At 42.6% G+C, this 21,820-nt stretch overlaps 1 protein-coding gene across 1 annotated transcript in view; it reads left to right on the top strand.

Moving 5' to 3' along the window:
* Positions 1 to 21,820, top strand: part of LOC126291635 (dehydrogenase/reductase SDR family member 11-like) — a 109,112-nt gene that overhangs the window by 56,573 nt on the left and 30,719 nt on the right. The window contains exon 5 of the mRNA XM_049985199.1: positions 14,748 to 14,948. Coding sequence (XP_049841156.1) covers positions 14,748 to 14,948 — 201 coding nt within the window. The remainder of the gene's footprint in view (positions 1 to 14,747; positions 14,949 to 21,820) is intronic.

Here is a 21,820-nt window from a genome sequence, read left to right as displayed (position 1 = left end):
GTTACTACAGCGGTAAGGCTGTTGGCGCTCCAAAGATATACGGTAGGAAAATTGGTTCAAAAGTGACTCTGAGCACTATGGGACTTAACATCTGTGGTCATCTGTCCCCTAGAACTTAGAACTACTTAAACCTAACGAACTAAGCAACCTAACATCCTTGCCCGAGGCAGGATTCGAACCTGCGACCGTAGCGGTCGCCCGGGTCCAGACTGAAGCACCTAGAACCGCTCGGCCACAGCGGCCGGCTATGAAAATTGCAAGTGTACCAAGTACGGAGGGCATCACGCGACAACCGCCTTATCAGCCACACAAAGTGCACGGGGTAGAGTCATCGACCCTTCTGGTAATACCGCTGACACCCAAACCTCCAGATGTCAGGCAGCAAGCGTTGTGTGTCTGTAGAGGAGCATAGACCACAACACCGATTTAGTTCGTGCTAGGGTTTTTGTCGTCCAGCATAACGGACGTAAGCCTTAACTAAAAGTAACGCTAGAACTACCAGAGCCTAGGAAAAGCGTGACTGTGAGTAGACACCATCCCTTGTTTCCGTAGAGAACTTGGTAGAGCGTTAGATCCTCGTACCGAGTTTCGCGAGTTCGAACCTCAATAACGACAAATTTATTTGTTGTTTGAGTAAAAGTTTGTTATGGGACAACCTGTTTCTGACATGTTACAGAACAGTTTGGAATTTACAGCAATGTTCTCTCGGAAGTCTGCTTTAGCTTCGTTTCTTTGAAAGTAGACTGCCAAATGAGGCTTCCTACAAACACCGAAAAGTCCTTTTACATCTCAGGAAAATATTCTCCCGTATAAAAGTTTCACAGTTAAAAAAATTGTCACGAGTGTTGTTTAAGGGCGACCGAACCCTCTACCTTCTCACACAAGCGAGATCTACAGTACAGTGACTCACTCATACTCTTTTCTAGTGCTCCCTACCTCTGGTGATACTTTTAATTACCGTTTACGCGTATTCCGTTGGACGGCGGTGTTTTGGTTGATACACTACAGACACACAACGTTTGGTACTGAATCTGCGGGAGAGAATGCAATGAAAATTAATGTCAACAAATGTGAGAAAGAAAGATAGACCAACTAGCAGAATAAGGATTGGAGGTGAGCAATTGAAAAAGGTGGAAAGTATCAGGTACTTAGGAAGTGTGACAGGCGAATGTGAAAGAAATCAGAAAGAGATCAGTGAACTTCACACTGAGACAGGCAGAAGCATTCCTGCGAAGTGTTAGAAGGATAAGATGGCATAGACACTTGAGGAGAATGGAAGACAAGGGGATTGGCAAGAACATATACCAAATGAAGATGCGAAGGAAACGACCAAGTGGAAGAACAATGGATAGATGAAAGCTGTCGAAAAATGTGTTGAAAGAAGAGGCAAGGATAGGATCAGAGTGAACACAGAAAGATGGTGGGAAATAGGGTTGGATGGCGACACTTATGCCCCAAACAGACCCAGCCTGGGGTTGGAGACTGGTCACGTTTAGTAAGTCATCGTTGCGCAGTATTGACAGCAACTATTTACAGAAGGCCAAGTTCAGTTCTCGGCCTTGGTACAAATTTTAATTCATCGCTCCAGTCTGCATACATACGTAATACATGTTTGAGACTTGAAACCGTTTCTGGAACCCTATCGTCTCACCTGATTAAAGCACCTATTCGTAGGTTTCAGACAAGATCCCTCATTTCGTTCGATGCTGAGATGCTGTTGTAACACAGTCGGAGAGATTGGGTAATGCTCTTCCACTTTAGAGGAAATACCAAGTAGGGTGAGGTGTGAATGGGAATTTGGATTGTGGAGGTAGCTGTCCAAGGTAGCCTGTGCCGCTATGCAAAGCCACTCCGCCGGTGTCGCGTAGTGGTTGACGCATCTGCCTAATGAACAGGGGAAACGGGTTCAATTCCCGACTTGGTGAATATTTTCATTCGTCATTTCACTCTTCTTACATACGTCTTATTTGCAGGAGAATGGAAAAACTGATAGCAGCCGACCTCAGAGAGCATCAGTTTAGGTTACTGAGAAATGCAAGCCTACGTGACCTGACCCTATGACTTGCAGATTGAAGACGGACGAAAACTACGTTAATAACATTTATAGGTTTATCGATAGGTATTGACATTCTTGACTGGCTTACACTGTTAGGAATTTTGAAGCTAGAAGGCATAGAAAACATACAGCCAAAGATAATTTACAACCCATACAGAAACCAGTCTGCATTAATAATAAAAGTTGAAGAACATGAAAGGGAGGGAGAACTGAGAAGAGAGGGAAACAGTGTTTTAGGCCATCCCCGATGTTAATGAATTTGGAAGCAGTGACGGAAATCGAGAAGGACTTCGGGGAAAGCAAATTTAAGAGAGAATAAATAGCAACTTCGAGATTTGCCAGAGATATTGAAATCTGTCAGAGATGGCAAAAGACTTGGAAGGGGAACTGAACGAAATGGACAGTGTCTGGAAAGGAGATTATAAGATGAACCTCAAAAAAAGTTAAACAGCGGTACTTGCAAGTAGTGGAACTAAGTAAAGATTAGATCAGGTAATGAGACACTAAAAGCAGTTGATGAATTTTCCTATTTGGGAAGCATAATAACTGATGATGGCTGAAATGAAGAAGACAGAAAATGTAGACTGGCAACAGCAAGAAACGTATATATAAAAAAAGATATTGTTAACATTTAATGTACGTTTAAGTGTTACGAAGCCTTTGCTGAAGGTATTTATCTGCAGTGTAGCCAGGAATGAAAGTGAAACGTAGACGACAAGCAGTGCAGATAAGAAGAGAAAAGAATCTTTTGAGACGTAGGGTCATATACACTGGTGTACAAAATTAAAGTAACAAAAGAAAATTTTGTGATGTTGCGCTTATTTTAACACAGACAGTATAACTATGTGGCAGTAAAGTAGAAACAATGTAAAGAATACAGAACATAAACAACTGCAACATGCATAACGATAGACAAAAATGTTCCTCGCTTTTTTTTTTCAAACTTAACGGGTTTGCACACACATTCCAGGAACTGGTTAATTTGTTCAGTACGGCAGCCACCTCTGGCAGCAATACCGGCCTGACAACGTCGTGGCAAGCTGTGAGTGATGTCACCAGTCTCATGTCGAGGCAGTAACGCCCACTCTTCCTGCAGAGCTGTTCGGAAGTCTAGGAGAGTGCTTGGTGGACGCACGCCGTCTCTGCAGTGCATCGCAGGCGTGCTCTATGGGATTCAAATTGGGAGCGCGAGCAGGTCGCGCCATACCTTCCGTTCCCAAGAAAACGTCTGCCGCCCGTGCTCTATGAGGTCGAACATTATTGTCTGTCAAAACGAAGTCTGGGTCCATAGCACCTCGCAACAAGCGCACTTGAGTTCCCAACTCTACATCTACATCTACATCTACATTTATACTCCGCAAGCCACCCAACGGAGTGCATCGGAGGGCACTTTTCGTGCCACTGTCATTACCTCCGTTTCCTGTTCCACTCGCGTATGGTTCGCGGGAAGAACGACTGTCTGAAAGCCTCCGAGCGCTCTCGAATCTCTCTAATTTTACATTCGTGATCTCCTCGGGAGGTATAAGTAGGGTGAAGCAATACAGGCTGAGTCACCTAACATTACCGCTGGATATATTTCGTAAACCACATCAAATACTGACGAATCGATTCCACAGACCGAAAGTGAGACGAGGGGCTAGTGTAACTGGTTAATACAAACCATACAAAAATGCACTGAAGTATTTTTTTAACACAAACCTACGTTTTTAAAATGGAACTCCCTTAGTTTTGTTAGCACATCTGAACACATAAACAAATACGTAATCAGTGCCGTTTGTTGCATTATACAATGTTAATTACATCCGGATATATTGTAACCTAAACTTGACGCTTGAGTACCACTCCTCCGCTGTTCGATCGTGTGTGTCGGAGAGCACCGAATTACGTAGGGATCCAAAGGGAACGGTCATGGACCTTAGGTACAGAGGAGACTGGAACAGCACATTACGTCTACATGCTAACACCTTTTTATTGGTCTTTTTCACTGACGCACAAGTACATTACCATGAGGGGTGAGGTACACGTACACACGTGGTTTCCGTTTTCAATTACGGAGTGGAACAGAGTGTGTTCCGACATGTCAGGCCAATAGATGTTCAATGAGGTGGCCATCATTTGCTGCACACAATTGCAATCTCTGGCGTAATGAATGTCGTACACGCCGCAGTACATGTGGTGTAATGTCGCCGCAGGCTGCCACAACACGTTGTTTCATATCCTCTGGGGTTCTAGGCACATCACGGTACACATTCTCCTTTAACGTACCCCACAGAAAGGAGTCCAGAGTTGTAAGATCAGGAGAACGGGCTGGCCAATTTATGCGTCCTCCACGTCCTATGAAACGCCCGTCGAACATCCTGTCAAGGGCCAGCCTAGTGTTAATTGCGGAATGTGCAGGTGCACCATCATGCTGATACCACATACGTCGACGCGTTTCCAGTGGGACATTTTCGAGCAACGTTGGCAGATCATTCTGTAGAAACACGATGTATGTTGCAGCTGTTTGGGCCTCTGCAGTGAAGTGAGGACCAATGAGGTGGTTGCCAATGATTCCGCACCATACATTTACAGTCCACGGTCGCTGTCGCTCTACCTGTCTGAGCCAGCGAGAATTGTCCACGCACCAGTAATGCATGTTCCGTAGATTCACTGCCCCGTGGTTTGTGAAACCCGCTTCATCGGTAAACAGGTAGAACTACAACGCATTCTCTGTTAATGCCCATTGACAGAATTGCACTCGCTCGATGATTAAAGTCGTCACCATGTAATTGCTGATGTAGCGCCACATGAAACGGGTGAAAGCGGTGACGATGCAGTAGGCGCATGACACTACTTTGACTCAGGCCACCGGCTCTTGCAATGTCCCGTGTACTCATGTGTGGGTCCATGGCAACAGCAGCTAACACACCAACTGCACCCGCTTCTACTGTGACGGGCCTTTTACGGACCCGTTTGCGTGCTACGACCATACCCGTGGCATACAGTTGGCCGTAGACGTTTTGCAATGTGCGGCACGTTGGATGCTCTCTGTCCGGGTACCGTTCTGCATACACTCTGCAGGCTTCAGCTGCATTTCGTCGACACTCGCCATAGATGAGTATCATCTCCGCCTTTTCAGAGTTCGAATACACCATGGTCACAGTTCCTACAACACTACACTATCACAGACGTCTGGTAACATGGTGTACTACAGTTGGTCTGCGTGCGGAGACGAATGCAGAATAACAATAGCAGCAAGCGCTACATGCGGTCACTGCGACAGCTAGACCAAACCACAGCAGTGCACTACAGCCACACTCGCAAACACGGTCGCCATCGTAAACATGTCCCTGCAGATGCTGCTCGCCGACCGTGGCCTGTGTTTGTTACAACACGCAACTGAACGTCGGAGGTTTCAAGCGTCAACTTTAGGTTACAATATCTCCGGATGTAATTAACATTTTACAATGCAACAAACGGCACTGATTACGTATTTGTTCATATGGTGCGAGGTGCAAACAAAACTAACGTGGTTCCGTTTAAAAAAACGTAGGTTTGTGTTAAAAACATACTTCCGTGCATTTTTGTAAGGTTTGTATTAAACAATTACACTAGCCCCTCTCCTCACGTTCGGTCTGTGGAATCGGTTCGTCAGTATTTGATGTGGTTTACGAAATATATCCAGCGGTAACGTTAGGTGACACCCTCTATATTCGATACCTCATCCAGAAACGCACCCTCTAGAAACCTGGACAGCAAGCTACGCCGCGATGCAGAGCGCCTCTCTTGCACAGTCTGCCACTCGAGTTTGCTAAACATCTCCGTAACGCTATCACGCTTACCAAATAATCCTGTGACGAAACGCGCCGCTCTTCTTTGGATCTTATCTATCTGCTCTGTGAACCCGACCTGGTACGGATCCCACACTGACGAGCAATACTCAAATATAGGTCGAACGAGTGTTTTGTAAGCCACCTTCTTTGTTGATGGACTACATTTTCTAAGGACTCTCCTAATGAATCTCAACCTGGTACCCGCCTTACCAACAATTAATTTTATACGATAATTCCACTTCAAATGGTTCCGAACGTATACTTCCAGATATTTTACACTAATAACTGCTACCAGTGTTTGTTCCGCTATCATATAATCATACAATAAAGGATCCTTCTTTCTATGTATTCACAATACATTACATTTGTCTATGTTAAGGCTCAGTTGCCACTCCCTGCACCAAGTGCCTATCCGCTGCAGATATTCCTGCATTTCGCTGTAATTTCTCTGTATACTACAGCATCATCCGCGAAAAGCCTTATGGAACTTTCGACACTATCTACTAGGTCATTTATATATATTGTGAAAAGCAATGATCCGATAACACTTCCCTGTGGCACGGCAGAGATTACTTTAACGTCTGTAGAGGTCTCTCCATTGAGAACAACATGCTGTGTTCTGTTTGCTAAAAACTCTTCAATCCAGCCACACAGCTGGTCTGATATTCAGTATGCTCTTACTTTGTTTATCAGGCGATAGTGCGGAACTGTGTCAAACGCCTTCCGGAAGCCAAGGAAAATGGCATCTACCTGAGAACCTGTATCTAATATTTTCTGGGTCTCATTAACAAAAAAAGCGAGCTGGGTCTCACACGATCGCTGTTTCCGGAATCCATGTTGATTCCTACAGAGTACATTCTGGGTTTCCAGAAATGACATGATACTCGAGCAAAAAACATGTTCTGAAATTCTACAACATCGACGTCAGAGATATAGGTCTATAGTTTTGCGCATCTGCTCGACGACCCTTCTTGAAGACTGGGACTACCTGTGCTCTTTTCCAATTATTTGGAACCTTCCGTTCCTCTAGAGACTTGCGGTACACGGCTGTTAGAAGGGGGGCAAGTTCCTTCGCGTACTGTGTGTAGAATCGAATTGGTATCCCATCAGGTCCAGTGGACTTTCCTCTGTTGAGTGATTTCAGTTGCTTTTCTATTCCTTGGACACTTATTTCGATGTCAGCCACTCTAGACGCTCCATTTTGTGAAGACGCGTCAGAGGTAAACATACAGGAGGTCGCCGACAGTAAAGGCCACTCTGCCGAAGCCTTCTGTACACCGTTTGCCTGGATACAACACGTCCAGTGGATGCTGCGAGGTTAGATGCCAGTTGCCGAGCAGTGCTAAGGCGGTGTGAGCGTGCCCTTATTGCCAAATAATGGTCCTCTCTTCCTGATGTCGTATGTGATCGGCCCTGCCCTGATCTTCGGGATACAGTTTCGGTCTCTGTAAACTGTCGCCATATCCGAGAAACAACAGAACGACTCATATTAAGCGATCGGGCCACATCTGTTTGTGACCGCCCTGCTTCCATTCTTCCTATGGCCCTCCACACCAGAGACTCTGCTAGGCGCCTTCTCTGTGCCACAGCGCATCGTCCGTGGCAGTGTACACAACGACTGTGGATGTGAGATACTCGGCGAACACTACCCCGTTTAATAGGTGCCCTAATGTCGACGTTGGTGTGGTTGTCCATTGACTGGAACGGCATTTTACGTGCAGAACACGATAGTACACACATCTTTCGAGAGTTTTTGTGATTATACAGGGTGTTTGAGGAGGAAAAGTCAATAGTTTAAGCAGTGATAGTATAAGTAATTGTGAACATAGGTCTGCAAATGCTTCGTTTGGGAGGTAACGGTACTGAAAGGAACTTTAATTCTTCAAAATTGATGTGCACAAAGTGAACGTATACGCAATGCCACTGGATCGTAACGTGATTTTCTTGCAAACAATGCACGGGTACATGCCTTGTTTACGCTATGCAACCTACCACGTATTATGGTCATGTGACGTACGTAGTACAGTCACCCGTTGCTTGCGCAGTTGTGTCGTGTACTGGCGACGGATCGGTTACATGTGTAGTGTACGGTGTTAACTGTGTTCGTACAAGCGCTGCTAGCAATTACACACGTCTACGGTTATGAGGAATACGCAGACACGGTGTATGTTTACGGCTTCTGCGGCAGTAATGCTACCGCCGAAAGAGAAGAATACCACAGGCGCTTTCTCACAGGACGACTACCTGATCGCAGTCTGTTTACCAAAGTGTTTATCACTTTGCGTGCAACAGGCTCTCTTCTAAGTAGACATTTTTCGTCCGCGTGTGCACGTCAACAAACTTTGCAGGAACAGGAAGAAATTATCGCAAGCGTTGAGACAAGTCCCAGTACAAGAATGTGGGAAACATTACGTGCGGATCGCCTGCATCCATTTCACGTACAGCGTGTTCAAAACCTCCACGTTGGCAACAATGCGCAACGACTTCAATCCTGTTACTGGGTAACTGAGAATAGTCATTTGCTTTCATACATACTATTCCCGTGACCAGCGATAATTAGACCTTACGTGTGAGGGACCATTTCAATCACACCTTTACTAATTGCTGGATTGGTCACAGCGGTGCTATTTATTAACTGGCCTCCAAGACCAGCTGATCTTACACCTTGAGATTTCTCTTTATGGGCTGGATGAAATCAGAGGTGGACAAAGTGAAGCCAAATGCACGAGATGAACTGCTTCGTCGCATCGTGGACCCTGCTGAATTGATTAGGAACCAACCACAGGCAACTGAACAAGCAACAGAACATGTTATCGCTAGAGCGCAAAAGTGCATTGACGTTCACGGTGGGATTTTCGACCCTCTCGCCAGAGGTTCGAGTCCCCCCTCGGGCATAGATGTGTCCTGTGTTTAGCGTAAGTTAGTTTAAGTTGTATGTAAGTCTAGGGACCGATGACCTTAGCAGTTTGGTCCCTTAGAAATTCACACACATTTCAACATTTTTTGGGATATTCGAACCAGTTCTGTGAACTGTACAACACCTGTACGATAAGTGTGAAAGCCGTTTGTAAAAGACGTGGTACGTCTTTTTCATCTGAATACAACCAACACGCATATTGTAATGCATTATATACTAAATGCAAAGTAAATAAACATTATGTAAAAATGTGTAACATAACTGTAATGTCTGTAACATTGTTTTTAAGAAGACACGTTGTTGTCCAGTTGTATTGTCTATATATTCACATCAATTTTGCTGAATTAAAGTTCCTTTCAATACCCATACCTCCCTAACGAATCATGTGCGGACCTATGTTCCTATAACATTTTTTGTTCAGAATTACTTATACTGTCACTGTACTTATACTGTCACCTTTCCTCCCCAAACATCCTGTATAGGGAAGTAGACAGAGAACGGGGAAACAGTAGCTTGTTGCGTTAATTTTGGACACCAATGTAATAATGGAGAAGATTAGCTGGGTAGATCGAGTAACAAATGAGGATTTAGTTAATCCAGTGGGGAGAGAAGATATATATGGCGCAACTTGACTACGAAAGAGTTAAATGCTCAGGACACATCCTAAGACATCAAAGGATAGGTAATTTAGTAATAGAGGGAAGTGTGTGTAGGGGTTGGGGGAGAGAAGGGAAGGATTGGAGCTGTAGAGGGAGACCTAGCCTTGACTACAGTAATCGCGGCCAAATGGTTGACGGTTACAGTAGTTATGCAGAGATGAAGACGTTTGCGCAGGAGAGGCCAGTGTGGAGGGCTCTACTAAACCAGCCTCTGGATTGAAGGCCTCAATAACAACATACTGACACAATATAATGAAGAAAGTGAAACGTTTCTACATGGTTTTAGTATTATTAAAAACATTATTTCCATTGGTGGTATTCAAAAAGTATTGCTTTCAGTTACTTTCCCCTTTTCGCGAGAGTTGCCCAGAAAGTAACGCACCGCATTTTTTTCCCCCAGCTGCAAACAGTGCTACAAATACGAAGCGTTATGTATGTATTATTTGAAGTCCCCTGAGTGAGATCGCCAAGTTTCCGTCACGTCCGACAGACAGCGTAGCTGGAGGACAGTTTCAAATGGCGTCTGTAGGTGACGTACGTTACGAGCGACGTGTCGTCACTGAATTTCTCACCGCAGAGAAAGAAACTGTAGGGAATATTCACAAACGGTTGTGCAAAGCCTGTGGAGCATGTGCAGTCGACAGAAGTCCAGTTAGTCGCTGGCCGCGGGGGGTGAGGTGATCACAGGACGGTTCGGCGGAGCTCCACGATTTGCAGCGGTCGGGGAGACCATCCACGGCCGTCACGCCTGACACGTTGCAGCGAGCTCATGTTGTCATTCGCGAGGAGAGACGCATTCTGACTGGGCATTTGCGCTGCATCTCTCGACCAGTGAAGGAAGAGTGGGTGCACTTATCCGCACTCTTGGATGCTCAAAAGTGTGTGCGAGATAGGTCCCTAGGTATCTGACGGTGGATCACAAATCGCACAGAATAACCATTCGATTTGTTGCAACGTTCGAAGCTGAGGAGGAGACCTCCTTATCCCGAATTGTGGCAGGTGACGAAACCTGGATTCACCATTTTGAGCCCGGAATACAACGACAGTCGATGGAATGGCGCCATTCCCATTCCCCACAGAAGAAAAATTCAAAGCAACTGCTTCCTCCGAATAAGTCACGATCACCGTGTTCTGGGACTATGAAAGTGTGATTCTTATTGCTGTGACGCCACGAGGAGGTACCATTAATTCAGAAGCATATGTCAACACATTAACAAAACTCAAGACGCGTTCGGTCGACTTCGGTGTCACAGCATCCCAGGACATGTTTAGCTGCATCATAACGACGCTCTGCCCGACCTAAGTCTCAGGACTGCTGAACACATCGCAAAACAGAGTGAGACGGTGTTACCCCATCCACCCTACAGCCCTGACCTAGCCCTCTCGGATTTCCACTTCTTTGGGCCATTAAAGGATAGTGGAGGACACTTTGAGGACAATGAGGAGGTGAGTGACACAGTGAAGCAATGGTTCCGCCACCAGGACACGCCTTTCTTTCACGCTTGAGGGACCCATGAAACGGGTTGCAGTTTACGTGAAAAAGTAAGGTGTGCAGATAAAACACCATTCTTTCGTATACGTGATTCTCATGATGTTCAATAAAGAACTTTGGAAAAAAAATTCGTTGTATTACTTTCAGCGGCAACCCTCGTAAATATAAACCAATGATGTTGGAAGAGAAAGGACTTACAAAATGCTGGACATTTACTGAAAATGAAAGGAACTGCACTGTGTACAAAGACAATTGCGAAAGGTAAGACTAGAGGTTATATAGTAGTGTAGCGTGTGAATACAAATAGTGGGGCCAGATGGATTGTAATGTGGAAATGGGGCTAGGCAGAGGAACTGGGTGAGGGGGAACGGGGGAAGGGGTACAGGGCCAGGCTGTTACACTGTAGTTCCTCCACCTGGTGGATGACATCGCAAGTTCACTGAGGCTTTTTGCGGATGATACTGTGATATATCGAGAGGTTGTAACAATGGAAAATTGTACTGAAATGCAGGAGGATCTACAGCGAATTGACGCATGCTGCAGGGAATGGCAATTGAATCTCAATGTAGACAAGTGTAATGTGCTGCGAATACATAGAAAGAAAGATCCCTTATCATTTAGCAGGTCAGCAACTGGAAGCAGTTAATTCCACAAATTATCTGGGAGTACGCATTAGGAGTGATATAATATGGAATGATCATATAAAGTTGATCGTCGGTAAAGCAGACGCCAGACTGAGATTCATTGGAAGAATCCTAAGCAAATGCAATCCGGAAACAAAGGAAGGGTTCAACAGTAAAGGAGAGCGCTTATAAAACACTAATACGACCTATTCTCGAGTACTGCTCGAGCGTTTGGGATCCCTATCAGGTCGGATTGAGGGAGGACATAGAAGCAATTCAGAGGCGGGCTGCTAGATTTGTTACTGGTAGGTTTGATCACCACGCGAGTGTTACGGGAGTGGGAGTCTCTGGAGGAAAGGAGGCGTTATTTTCGTGAATTGCTACTGAGGAAATTTAGAGAACCAGCATTTGAGGCTGACTGCAGTACAATTTTACTGCCGCCAACTTATATTTCCCGGAAAAACCGCAAAGATAAGATAAGAGAGATTAGGGCTCGTACAGAGGCATATAGACAGGCATTTTTCCCTCGTTCTGTTTTGGAGTGGAACAGCGAGAGAAGATGCTAGTTGTGGTATGAAGTACCCTCCGCCACGCACCGTATGGTGGATTGCGGAGTATGTATGTAGACGTGGATGTAGATGTGTAGCAAGAAAGCGTTTTCCCATCATGCAAAACGTTGTACTCGCCGAAAAAAACGTTTCATGATCTTCTCTATTGTTTTTTGAAGGAGAATATTGTGTGTGGCTGCACAGCTTATGAGGTATTTTTCCTGGAAGTTCTTGTTCAAGTTACAACCTGCTGTCGGGACAGGACAGCGATGATGCCAAGTTGCACCTCGACGACCTGGCTGCTTGAACGAGGATGAGTGGCCAGAAACTCACAGCGCGCGAAAAATTGAGACGTTAAAATAATATACTGTAGCTGAGGAACTGCTATTTTAAAAAGAATGGCCCCGGCGTTGATGTTACTGACACAGTTTCGTAAGAGGACAATAATTTCGATTTGCTTTTTTGTGTAAATCCTTGTGATTGGAGGTCTGGGTGTTTGACTGCCAGCTTATGTACGAAAATGAAACATCTCCATCCATCCTTATAATGTCATTTATAGTACGGCTCAACAGTTTCGTTGCTTTAGTGCACCAACTTCAGGCCTTAGCTGATGCCGATGTGGTTAACATCCGTTGATGGTCGAAGAGGTAACATTGACGTTACAGGTAGTCTGCGAGAACCAGTTATGTTGCCCACTGATGCGTGGTGTGCACGATTTGAGTTGAGCTCCTCTGCATTAACCCTCTGTCAGGCGCAGTTCTGGGAGTCCTGAGTTGGGGCGCAGTGAGCCTGACAGGCACACATTCTGAAATCACCTATTGTCTCACATTCTCAGCTTTAGTACCCTAAACGTAATCATTTACTTTCATGTGAATGTACAGAAACAAAACATACTAAAGTGGATGAAAAAATTGATTAATCACAAAAGTAACAGAAGTGAAAGGACTGAAATTTTGAAACCACCACCAAACAGTTACAGTTTTTAGTACATAAATTTTACTAAACAGTAAATTGAAGAAATAAACTCCAATTGTAAGCTACTTTTTTATGCTGGTGTCTTTCACACTCACTCAGATTTACCAGAAGGAACACATTGGCGCACAGAAAAGCGAAGTTGGCAGACCATATTTGCGTGGGAAAGGCAGATTGCGTTATGGCAGTTTCTACATTCATAGTTTGACATCCTTCTGCAACCCGTCTCTGTGGTGCTGGTGGTGCAGCTACGTCTTTTTGGACGTGGGAAACGTGGGGATTCCTCTCTATCTTCAGTGGGGATAAATCTTTTGAGCCGACTTTGCAGGCTGGAGGGGATTCTAACCTTACTTCTTCTGTGTTGCTCTCCAAGAACAAGTTGATGTGCCAGTGATTTTAGGTACACTCTTCTACCCATTTTCTCCAGTTGATTTCCAAAATAAATTACCTGTGAGTTGATACCACCCACATTCAGCATTGTGGAAAAAATTATCGTTGGCCAGCGCTTTGTGTTTCGGCTGACGCTGTAAGTAGCACACATCTGATCTACAGTATCAACACCAACTTTTGTTGAATTGTAGAAAGTAACAATCTGTGGTTTATTTTTCTCTCCACATTTGGTATCAATAGCAGCGTCATGGTACAACGAAGATACAAGAATCACATTTTTGTTATGGCGTGCTATGTAGGAAACGAAAACGTTCCCATGAACAAAAGCCAAACATGCTGCTGTATCGTTCCTTCCCTTTTACTTCAACAAATTCTGATGGCAATTGCCTATTATTTTTTCTGATAGTTCCAACAAATGACAGCTTTTTTGTTTTCAAATAGTCTATGAGTTCAAAATCAGAAAACCAGTTATCTGCCGTAATATTGCGACCAGATCCAAATAAAGACTTAGGCATTCTCTTGACAACTTGTCTTGGCTTGTTGTTGACACAGAAGGGACCTAACGGCTGTAAGCCAACGTAGATCTCCATGTTAAATGTATACATCATTTTAGCGTCAACAAAAGCAAAATGTTTTATTCCGTGTTTGTTTGGTTTTGATGGTATGTACTGCCGAAAAACACATCTTCCACGAAAACCTGGAAGCATTTCGTCTATTGTGTCGTTTTCACCAGGGGAATAGCTCTTTCGACAATTTTCCACAAACTTTTCGAAAACTTCACGAATCATCACGAGGCTGAATTTTTCAACGCCGTCGCCTACAGTCCCCCAAAGTTCCTCCAGACTTCGACGGTTCCCTCTGTAGCTCCTGCTGGGCACAACAAGCCAATTAAGGCCCTTAGTTCGATTACATCCGTGGAACTGATGTCTCTTTCTCTCTCTCTCTCTCTGGAGAAACGATCCTTCATAGTGTCCATGTATTGCTTTGTGTATCTAACGACCATATCGAGGATCTCATCAGTGAATATATTATTCCAACATTCAACTGCAGTTTTAGCATTCTTAGCATTTCCTACGACTCCAAGAAGGTGAGTGATGACGTTGTGAGCCGGTCGGAGTGGCCAAGCGGTTCTAGGCGCTGCAGTCTGGAACCGCGCGACCGCTAGCCGTACAACAAATGACATCATAAGGACGGCTGTAGATGTTTCATTTTCTAGCTTCCTACTCGTAGCTGAAAGTTGCGATGAGCTGTTGACGGGGGGCGCTTTGCTTGGTGCAGACGGTGAGCCCTGGCGAGGTGAAGTCGACGTACCCGCGGTCTCCGCTCGCGCCCGCCAGAGAGCAGCAGCAGCAGGCGGCGGCGGCGGCGGCGGCGGCGGCGACGACGACGACGACGACGACGCCCCATGTGCCCGCCATCCGCCCCCACGACGTCGCGCAGGCCGTCGCCTCCGCCATCACGGCTCCCAAGCACGTGCAGGTACGTCCCAGCACCGCCTGCCTTCTGTCCGCTCAGTCTTCGTTCACATCTGTAAACACCTCAACATCCCGAGTATGTGGCTAGCGATGACTTTATAGTAAAGCGTACGCTAGTATACCATCAACACGTGTCTAACATTGGCATAACTCAGTGGCCGCTCGTGATTACGCTGGGCGACAATTATTGAAGCCGCGCGGGTTAGCCGGTAATGAGAAATAACATGTGTAAGTAGGATGTTTAGGTTTTTTTTATTGGTAACGCCGCCGCCACGTAGCGCTCTGTATAAAAATCACTGGCTGTGCCGTGTGCAGTCTGTGGCTGGTTTGCATTGTTGTCTGCCATTGTAGTGTTGGGCAGCGGCAGCTGGATGCTAACAGCGGGTAGCGTTGCGCAGTTGGAGGTGAGCCGCCACCAGTGGTGGACGTGGGGAGAGAGATGGCGGAGTTTTGAAATTTGTAAGAATTGGTGTCATGAACTGCTATATATATTATGACTAGTGAGGTAAATACATTGTTTGTTATCTATTAAAATCTTTCATTTGCTAACTATGCCTATCAGTAGTTAGTGACTTCCGTAGTTTGAATCTTTTAGTTACCTGGCAGTAGTGGCGCTCGCTGTATTGAGGTAGTTCGATTAACGAAGATTTTTGTGAGGTAAGTGATTTGTGAAACATATACATTAATGTTAGTCAGGGCCATTCTTTCGTAGGGATTTTTGGAAGTCAGATTGCGTTGCGCTAAAGATATTGTGTGTCAGTTTAAGCACATTCGTGTATAATTGTTCAAAGAGGTCGTTTCACATATACCAGTCGTGTATAATTTTTCTAAGGGGACGTTTCATATGCTTTCAAGAAACATAAAATTAACCTGGTGAAAACGTCTCTTAACATTAAATTCAACAAAGAGTGTTGTTGTTTTTGTGGTCTTCAGTCGAGAGACTTGTTTTGATGCAGCTTTCCATGCTACTCTATCCTTTGCAAGCTTCTTCATCTCCCAGTACCTACTGCAGCCTACATCCTTCTGAATCTGTTTAGTGTATTCATCTCTTGGTCACCCTCTTTGATTTTTATCCTTCACTCTGCCCTCCAATATTATATTGGTGATCTCTTGATGCCTCAGAATATGCTCTACCAACCGATCCCTTCTCCTAGTCAAGTTGTGCCAAAAAATTTCTCTTGTCTCCAATTCTGTTCAGTACCTCCACATTGGTTATGTGATCTACCCATCTAATCTTCAACATTCTTCTGCAGCACCACATTTGGAAAGCTCCTACTCTCTTCTACTACAAACTAATTATCGTCCACGTTTCACTTTCATACATGGCTACACTCCATACAAATACTTTCTGTAACAACTTCCTGACACTTAAATCTATACTCTATGTTAACAAATTTCTCTTCTTCAGAAACGCTTTCCTTGCGATTGCCAGTCTACATTTTGTATCCTCACCTACTTCGACCATCATCAGTTATTTTGCTCCCCAAATAGCAAACCTCATTTACTACTTTAAGCGTCTCATTTCCTAATCTAATTCCCGCAGCATCACCCGATTTAATTCGACTACATACCATATCCTCGTTTTGCTTTTGTTGATGTTCATCTTGTATCCTCCTTTCAAGACACTGTTCATTCCGTTCAGCTGCTCTTCCAAGTGATTTGCTTTCTCTGACAGAATTACAATGTCATCGGTGAACCTCAAGGTTTTTATTTCTTCTCCATGGACTTTAATACCTACTCCGAATTTTTCTTTTGTTTCCTTCACTGCTTGCCAATATATAGATTGAATAACATCGGGGAGAGGCTACAACCCTGTCTCACTCCCTTCCCAACCACTGCTTCCCTTTCATACCCCTCGACTCTTATAACTACCATCTGCTTTCTGTACAAATTGTAAATAGCATTTCGCTCCCTGTATTTCACCCACGCCAACTGCAGAATTTGAAAGAGAGTATTCTAGTCATCATTCTTAAATCTTTCTCTAAGTCTACAAATGCTAGAAACGTAGGTATGCGTTTCCTTAATCTTTCTTCTAAGATAAGTCGTAAGGTCAGTATTGCCTCATGTGTTCCAACATTTCTACGGAATCCATACTGATCTTCCCCGAGGCCGCCTTATACCAGTTTATCCACTCGTCTGTAAAGAATTCGTGTTAGTATTTTGAAGCAGTGGCTTATTAAACTGATTAGTTCGGTAATTTTCACATCTGTCAACACCTGCTTTCTTTGGGATCTCACTTAAAATAGTTCCAAAATATGACAAACTCAAAATTAACTGAAAAACTAAATCTGCCAGATTTGCTAAGCAAAAATGTGAAACTATAGGGCTAAAAACAAATATAAAGATGCAATACCAGAAAAAAGAAAACTTAAACACTACCATTTACAACTTGCATCTGCAGGTAGGACACAGCCTCTTACCCTTACAATTCTCACACATCCTACAGCACATAGATGATAAAGTAGATAAAGAACAAAAGATTATTTTATCCAAACACAAAGACAAAATGGAAGCCTTAAAATCTATGAAAAATCCAGAGTAGGATAAAAACAAACAGCTAAGCCAACACAATTTTTTGACAGAGTTATTAATACAACTGACATCCTATTCAGCAGCAGTGAACTTACTTCATTAGATAAAGGTCTGAAAAATAATCTTGGAACAAATCTCAATAATCAAAGTGCTAAAAATCTCATAGCGTGCACAAAACTTGCTTGTGAGACAGCAAAATTAGATGCATGTGAGAAAAATGCAATTGCATACAAGATAAATAAACTGATAATGAAACAACTACACACAAATAATACCCGCAAAAAAAGCTGACAAAGGAAATTCTTTAATCGTAATGCATGAAAGAGAATACGTAGAGAAAACCTTGCAATTTTTCCATAGCAACAATATTAATGAAATAAAGTTAGATCCTACAGTAAAATTCCAAACTAAACTCCGAAAGCTACTACAAAACTGTAACTTTTTACTGAACAAATATGAAATACGTAGCTGCGTAGCAGTGAATCCCTCAGCGCCAAAGCTGCGTGCACATAAAGAAAATTTTCCCATTCGCCCGATTGTTAACTCAAGAAACAGCCCTGTATACTTTATAAGCCATAAACTAAAAGACTCCATTACTAAATAGTATGATTTTAAAATAAGTACACCATACATAACACACATGAACTCATAAGCTTAATTGAAGACATCCACATCCCACCAACAGCTAAATTAGCTTCACTAGACACAGTCAACCTGTGCACGAACATCCCTGTCAAAGAGACTATTAACATTATAAGAAACAATCTCCTTAAACATAAGAAAATTAGTATTACAGAGATCTGTGAACTCATAGAAATACTTTCACTTATTCTAGAGCATAATTACTTTAGCTTCAACAACAAACTGTTTGAACAACATGATGGTTTGGCAATGGGTAGTACCTTAGCTGGGATATTGGCTGACATTTACATCAACCATATAGAACAAAAATTCTTCTCAATCAACCAGCACCTCTCAAACAAAATAATCTACTACAGAAGATATGTTGATGATACAGTCTTGCTTTTTGATGGTACAAAAAATGAAATAGTTACATTAGCAGCAGATCTAAGCAAAGTGCACAAAAATATTAAGTTCACAGTTGAACATGAAACTAATCATAACATTAACTTTCTTGACCAGAAAATTTGCAATAGTGTCAATAAACATCAATTTAGTATTTACAGAAAACCTACCACCACAGATGTCAGTGTTGACAACTCATCTTGCCACCCCCACTAACAAAAAATGGCATATTTCAGAACGATGCTACACCGAATTAAAAAAGTAGCAATGAGAGACACAGACCAACAAAATGAAATCAATATAATTAAAACAGGAGCTCATAATAACGGATATAAACCCATAATAATAGAAAAACTCCACAACAAAATGCAGGCAAAAACCACAGATCCACTTCACAGCAGTCACTTCAACCCAAATCAGTGTGCCACTGAAGCCAAACCTAAATATGCTACTCTCCCATACATAGGCCCACTATCATACCAAATAGCAAACTTATTTAAAAAGAAGAAAAATATCACAATCAGCTTTTTCAAAAATAATAAATTACAGCAAAAAGTAATCCATGATATAAATACCTCCAAGAGCCCCTACTGTAAATCAGGAATATACAAACTCAAATGTGATACATGCCCAAAATTCTGCATTGGACAGACAGGCAGAAGCTTTGAAATTAGAGACAAAGAAGACAATTAAGACTTGGAAACTTGAACAAATCTGCATTTGCAGCCCATATTGATGAAGAAAACCATTCACTGAGAAACATTGAGAACAACTTAAAAATTTTAGATCTAGCAGAAAAAGGAGCCACTATGAATATATTAGAAGAAATAGAAATACACAAACACAAAAACAGCACCTCACACTATATCCTTAATGAACAGAGTTAGCTAACACCCCTTTCCTGAAAAATTTCCAAAAATTATTTTCCAACCTCCAAAGCAAATAATAGCAGATCAAGTAGCAAATTTAAATGTTACTATAATCCTCATGACGCTAAATATAATTAAATAATGTACAATTTTACCTATATAGTACTAAAATAAATAAAAAGAGAGGAACAACTTTATAATTAATGTAACAGTATCAATGTCTCCGTAATACTGTAAAACGCATTTCAGTTGCATAAGTGAATATATGATCCTTTTCCAAACATGGTACATTTTCAAATGTTACGAAATATCATAGTAGCTTTGATACTCATATGTTTGTAAGCTCTTTGTATGTATCAGAACATGGTGCGTAGTAGAAATCAGTGAGAAAAATTTACGTTTGCAACAATCAGAATGCAGTAGCAATGTATCCACATCTATTGGACGAATGTTATGAAAACAAACACTTCAAATCGACATTTCACGTACGTTACATCCAACGAACATCTGTAACGCAACCATCTGTGTGTGGCGTGCTTATAATTATGTACTATTTATATTTTAGGACAATTAATCTGTAAAAAACGAACCACATGTGACAAGGGATGCGTATAAATCGCCATAATGATTCGAAACCGGTAACGGTACCCTTTGAATAAAGGGACTGAGTGTAAATTTGTCGCAGGTTGCTGTCCCAACACCAACATTTGTCTTCAAATAACACCCACGGTCTCCAACCATGTCATCATATGACAAAATTACATAAATTGGGTGATGCTGAGGGAATTAGATTAGGAAATGAGATACCTAAAGTGGTAAACGAGTTTTGGTATTTGGGGAGCAAAATAACTGATGATAGTCCAAGTAGAGAGGCTATAAAATGTAGACTGGCAATGGCAAGGAAAGCGTTTCTGAAGAAGAGAAATTTGTTAACGTCTTGTACAGATTTAAATGTCAGGAAGTCGTATCTGAAAATATTTGTGTGCAGTGTAACCATGTATGGAAGTGAAGCATGGACGATAAATAGTTTAGACAAGAAGAGAATAGAAGCCTTCGAAATGTGGTGCTACAGAAGATTGCTGAAAATCAGATGGGTGGACCACATAACTTATGAGGAAGTATTGAATAGAATTGGGGAGAAGAGAAGTTTGTGGCACAACATGACTAGAAGAAGGGATCGGATGGTAGGACACATTCTGAGGCATCAAAGAATCGCCGATTTACTACTGGAGGACAGTGTGGAAGGTAAAAATCGTACAGGGAGACCAAGAGATGAATACACTAAGCAGATACAGAAGGATGTAGGTTGCAGTAGGTACTGAGAGATGAAACAGCTTGCGCGGGATAGAGTAGCATCAAACCAGTCTCAGGACTGAAGACCACAACAACAATACAAATCGCTCAGAGGCTAGGACGATTTTATTTCCTACAGTTTGATAACTGTCACTCTCTACATACTTGCTATTCACATATTTTAGATCCACATAAATCTGAGATTTCAAATTAACCTTTAACATCTGCTTTATAAAAGTTATATTTATCAACAGGTGGATACAACTACAGACATATATGCAAATACTAATATTAATAGTAATAATATACACAACGTATCTGAAAACGAAAGAATTTTTGTGAAATTTTGTTGCTTTGTACGTAATTCAGTTTTGGGCAAGAACGAAATAATGTTTAAGCTTTCGCTACTCGCCATTTCGCATTTCAGTGCAAGGGGAGTTTTTGTACTTTTTTATTTTTTCGACAAATGTACAAGATCGTTAACGTATATATTAGCCCACGAATTAACTTTTCTCACGTTGCACCTATACAAAAACTTACGTTTATTATACACTTCTTCGTTAAATGTTCCCTTGTAGGCACGCTTATTAGAGTTCACCACTTTCTGAGTCAACGGATGTGGTCTGGAAGGCCTTAGTTCCTTTGCGACTCACTTATCCTGGTAATTTTCTTCTCCGATAGCATCAACAGATTCAACAGAGCTCATGTTTCCGCTGCACACGAAAGACGACTCCAGTACAATACACAGCCAACTCCAAACTGCCATTTGTGAAAATAATTAAATCCAGGTCAGAGAGAATTAATGCACAAAGAAGTGGGATACGGAAGCACTAAGGAATGACGAGATTTGCTTGAAGTTCTCTAAGGCTATAGATACAACAGTAAGGATTAGCTCAATAGGCAATACAGTTGAAGAGGAATGGACGTCTCTGAAAAGGGCCATCACAGAAGTTTAGAAGGAAAACATAGGCACAAAGAAGGTAACTGCGAAGAAACCATGTGTAACAGACGAAATATTTCAGGTGATTGATCAAAGGAGGGAATACAAAAATACTGTAGACTCAGGAATACAAAAATACAAGTCACTGAGGAATGAAATAAATAGGAAGTGCAGAGAAGCTAAGACGAAACGGCTGCAGGATATATGTGAAAACAT

The sequence above is a fragment of the Schistocerca gregaria genome, chromosome 9 (assembly GCF_023897955.1).
Source record: "Schistocerca gregaria isolate iqSchGreg1 chromosome 9, iqSchGreg1.2, whole genome shotgun sequence".
NCBI lineage: Eukaryota > Metazoa > Arthropoda > Insecta > Orthoptera > Acrididae > Schistocerca > Schistocerca gregaria.
This window is presented reverse-complemented; position numbering and strand designations above follow the sequence as displayed.